The sequence below is a fragment of the Carlito syrichta genome, unplaced genomic scaffold (genome assembly GCF_000164805.1).
Source record: "Carlito syrichta isolate Samal-C Ts95f unplaced genomic scaffold, Tarsius_syrichta-2.0.1 Scaffold302340, whole genome shotgun sequence".
In the NCBI taxonomy this organism is placed as follows: domain Eukaryota; kingdom Metazoa; phylum Chordata; class Mammalia; order Primates; family Tarsiidae; genus Carlito; species Carlito syrichta.
In genome coordinates, this window is record NW_007246436.1 from 26,939 (window position 1) to 31,690 (window position 4,752).

At 60.7% G+C, this 4,752-nt stretch overlaps 1 protein-coding gene across 1 annotated transcript in view; it reads right to left on the reverse strand.

Annotated features, from left to right (window-relative positions):
- Window positions 1-3,411: 3,411 nt before the first annotated feature.
- GRK2 (G protein-coupled receptor kinase 2) overlaps window positions 3,412-4,752 on the reverse strand; it is a 16,168-nt gene continuing 14,827 nt past the window's right edge. Inside the window, 1 exon segment of the mRNA XM_021711530.1 lies at window positions 3,412-4,712. Within this exon segment, the coding sequence (XP_021567205.1) occupies window positions 4,534-4,712 (179 nt within the window). The 3' untranslated portion in view covers window positions 3,412-4,533.

Here is a 4,752-nt window from a genome sequence, read left to right on the forward strand (position 1 = left end):
GAGGGCCTGGCTCTGCTCCTGCCGTCCCCGGCGCCCCCGGCTGATGCCACTTGGTGCTCGCCGGCCGCGCACGATGCACCTGCCCCCGGGACCCGGGCCGGAGTCTGGAGGCCCAGCCACGCGGGGAGGCGATCCTTTGGGCACTGGGGTCGGGGATGGGGGTTCTGCGCGCTGGGGGCGTAGGTGGAGGACGTCTACGGTGAACGGCTGCCTTCGCCCCCCGCATGGGTCCCTTTTGCGGCCGCTGCATTCGCTGCCAGTGTCGGGAGAGGAAGGCGAGTTTCGAAATCAGGGCCGCCCCTCCACCCACACCGGAACTAGGGTGCAGGCCTCAGCCAGCTTAGTTCCGGCCCTTGGTTGCTGGAGGCCCCGCCTGGGGTCTCTGATCCTGGTGTTGCTGGGTGGTGCGGCTCACCCAGGGCTGCCCCTCTGGTGCTGCTTTCCCTACTTGTAAAATGACTACATAGATTGATCTAGAAGTGCCGTCTTGCTTGAGGGTCACCATCTGCTCAAGGTCGTCCCCATTTCTCAGTCCTTGGGCTAGGAGGCCTGATGGCCATTTTTACCCGGCCTTCTCAATGGAGCCAGGTGGCTCTTCTGCCATCTGGGATGATTTGTCACCCCCGTCTATGGTGTCATCTGTGAGGGCCTGGGGCTGTCACATCAGCTCTGCTGGCCACCCTTGCTGCAGCCCTCCCAGGCCCACCTTCTCAGAAAGGTCGTCCCTTTCTCGAGCTTTCTTCAAACCCTGTCTGACAGGCTTTCTCAGGCCCAGCCTCTCCCGGGTGCAGCTTTGAACACAGCTCCTCTCCAGCCCTTAATTCCATGGCCATGCCTTCTCATCCCTTTTCCAAAGGCCCTCCTCTCCCTTCCTGACCTCCAGGTAAGGCTTCTCCGTGGCTGAGAGTCTGTCTGTTCTCACCACCCCTCTGATGTCACCTCCCGGCCTGCATTTCAGCTTCCTCTGGGATATCTCTGGCCCCCAGGGCACCTGAAGCCAATTCCAGCCACACTTACCCTCTTCCCCTTAGACCTCCCACCTCACTCATCTCCAAGTCTGGCCCGTTCCTGGTGGAGGCATTGGAAGTATGTCCTTCCCAGCCAGTCTCTCTTTTTTTTTTTTTTGAGTTGGAATCTCACTCTGTCGCCCAGATTGGAGTGCAGCGGCACGCTCCTGGCCACTGCAGCCTCGATCTGCTGGGCTCCCGTGATCCTTCCACCTCAACCTTCCAAGTAGCTGGAACCACAGGCACGTGCTACCAAGCCCGGCCAATTTAAAAAAAAATTTTATTTATCGTAGAGACAAGGTCTCGCCAAGTTGCCCGGGCTGGTCTCGAACCCGCAGGCTCTGACAGTCCACTCGCCTCAGCCTCCCGAAAGTGCTGGGATTACAGGCTGAGCCACCAAGCCCGGCCACCAGTCTCTTTTTATATCTTCCTCTACCATCGCCATCACGAGGACATCTGTTCCCTGGGTGGGACCAGTCCTCAGCCGTCTCTTGCGCCCTGTCCTTTCCTCCCTGCCTCCTGCACACTTTGTTTTAGAGCCAGCTCTCATCACCCCCACCCCCTTTGAAAGTCTTCAAAGCCCGGGCTTGGTGGCTCAGTTAGTCATCCCAGCGCTTTGGGAAGCCGAGGTGAGTGGATTGCCTGAGCCTGCGGGTTCGAGACCAGCCCAGGCAACTTGGTGAGACCTTGTCTCTACAATAAATCAAACATTAGCTGGGTGTGGTAGCGTGCACCTGTAGTTCTGGCTACTTGGAAGGCTGAGGCAGAAGGATAGCTGGAGCCCAGGGGGTCGGTGCTGGGGTGGCCGTGAGCATGCCACTGCCCTCCAGCCTGGGTGACGGAATGAGACGCCAACTCAAAAAAAGAGAAAATCTTCAAGGATTCCCCAGAGCCTGACTCAGCTCAGAGTCCATGTCCCTTCTCATCTTCATTCTGCAGTCCCTGGGCACACACCTGGCTCCGTGCTAAGGTGAAGCCTGGCATTCAGGGCCTCGCAGGCATGGTTCTTTTCCATGGAGCTCCACTTCCCATAGAGCTCCAGCCAGCCCGAGTCACTCCTGAGTGCCTGGCCCTTTCCTGCATCAGAAATGTCCTCCCTAGCCAGGCTCAGTGGCTCAGGCTGTAATCCCAGAGCTTTGGGAAGCTGAGGTGAGTGGATTGCCTGAGGCTGCGGGTTCGAGACCAGCCCTGGCAACTTGGTGAGACCTTGTCTACAATAAATCAAAAATTAGCCGGGTGTGGTAGCGTGTAACTGTAGTTCTGGCTACTTGGAAGGCTGAGGCGGAAGGACAGCCGGAGCCCAGGGGGTCTGAGGCAAGTGGATTGCCCGAGCCCACAGGTTTGAGACCAGCCCTGACAACTTGGCGAGACCTCATCTTTACAATAAATCAAAAATTAGCTGGACATGGTAGCGCATGCCTACCATGGTTGCGCCCTGTCCTTTCCTCCCTTTGTTTTAGAGCCAGCTCTCATCACCCCCATCACCTTTGAAAGTCTTCAAAGCCCGGGCTTGGTGGCTCAGTTAGTCATCCCAGCGCTTTGGGAAGCGCATGCCTGTAGTTCTGGCTACTTGGAAGGCTGAGGTGGAAGGATCGCCAGGGCCCAGCAGGTCGATGCTGGAGGGTTCGTGAGCATGCCACGGCACTCCAGCCTGGGTGACGGAGTGAGACTAACACACACACACACAAAAAATGTCCTCCCAGTCTCCCACCCCAATGCTGGAGGCCCATCTCAAAGGCCATTCATTGCCTCCAAAACTCTTCAACATTCAGCCCAGAGCGCCCTGCCCAGTGCCTTTCCTCTTTCCTCTCTGGCGCGCACCCAGCCTTGTCCAGAGGCTGCAGAGCCCTGTGTGGTGGGCAGCAACGCACACCTGCTCGACCACTCCCAGGGGCTTGCAGGCAAGGACATGGGGCAAAGGAAGCTGGATGGAAGCCAGATGTTGGGGGACCCCTTGGGCCTCAGGGACTCCTTCTGGCCTCCTAGAAGGGAGGCCAAAGCCAGAGAAGGCCAATGGCCCAAAGGCTGCTAGAGTGAACTAGAGGGCAGAGGTGCCTTGTGACTGTCCCTGGGGAGGGGGACTTAGCTCGGTGCCTGGTATGCAGGCTGAGATGGTCCCAGTCAGACCAAATGTGGCACCAAGCATGGCACGGCTGGCACCTCCTCCTGCTTACCTGGGCGGTGGACAGGAGATGCCCTCCTCTCCGCCAGGAAAAGGTGGGGGATGGGCACCGAAAGCCCCCAAGGGCCAGCTGGGAGGGGTGTGAGAGGGAGTGGACCTCTGGAAGCCTGCCATGGCAGCGGAGGGGACCCGGTGCCACCAATACCCTCCCTTATCAGGCCTCAGCCCAGCAGAGTCTGAAAAGTGGTCTCCAGGCACAAAAAGAATCAGACAGCCGAGGAGTCAGGCACCATTTTTTATAAAAAACGCATAGTCTCATTTTTCACTCTTTAAAATCACATTCAAAAATCGGCAAAGAAACGCCCCGGGGAGTGAGTAGACGGGAGGGGAGGGTGCGCCGACCCAGCCCCGGGGAGCGGGCGCGACACCACACACGGCAGCGCGACTGGCACGAGGGGGCATGCGGCGGGCGAGGTGACGCCCTTGGGTGGTGGCACTGACGGGACATGGGCTGTGGGGCTGGGCAGCCCGGGGGGGACACACTGACGGGCCTGGGGCAGGGAGGGCTGGCCCCAGCTGGGCCCCTCGCACCGTGCTGCCTGCCCACCAGCCGGCCCTGCCCTGGGCAAACAAGGCCTCGCCCAGCCCAGCATGGGGGGACCTTGGGGCCAGGCTAGGCCAGTGTGGCCCAATCTGCAGTTGCCTCTTTGTGGTCCCTGCGCCCGGGCGCTTGGCGTGGGGGGAAGGGGACCGCGGGGAGGGCAACAGCACCTGCTGCCAACACCGCCCTCCTGGCCGAACCCCAGTGTCCAGGGAGTGGGAATGGACGCAGCCAATGACATGGGGGCTTGTCCTGAACAGGAGCATAGGAGCCCACGTCACTGCGGGAGGCCTCAGGGGCCAGGGAGACAACAGGGCCTCTCCTCTCACCAGTGGCGAGAGGCAGGACAGCACCTGGCTCTGTCCCTCTGCTGCAGGAGGGGCCGTGGTGGGAAAATTCAAGTAGTATCCCTGTGCTGTGCCCTCCCCCTGGGAGGATGCTGGGCCACCCGGCAGTGCCCATAGGTGCAGGGCAGAGCCCACAGGCCCTGGACTGGCACAACGCGGTGTGCCATCAGCCCCCAGGGGAGGGGCGGGAGGGCTGCTGGGACCGCTGCTCGCCCCTCACAGGAAGACACCAGGAGTGGGCGGCCCCGGGGTCAGGACAGAGGGTGCTGGACAGTGGCTGGATTGGTGGCAGGAGGAGCCAAGGCAAGCGGGCCCCTCCCTGGGGGCTGGGCCAGGCTGGGGCCACAGGAAATCACAATAATTACAAAATAAAACCTTTTCCGCTTTGCGGGAAAACAAATAATAAAAATTCGACAAAATAAATTAGAGGTTTATAAAAGGCGGGCGGGCGGCGGGTCAGAGGCCGTTGGCACTGCCGCGCTGGACCAGCGGCACCTTGCTCAGCTCCACCACGGGCGAGCGCGGCTTGTTCTTCATCTTGGGCACCCGCTGCACCAGCTGCTGGGCCTCGCGGTAGGCATCGCGGAGCTCCTTCTTCCACTGCACCAGCTCGGGGTCGCTCTGCACCGCCCGTCAGGGGTCAGGGGTCAGCGGCGCTCAGCCCGCCCCGGCCCC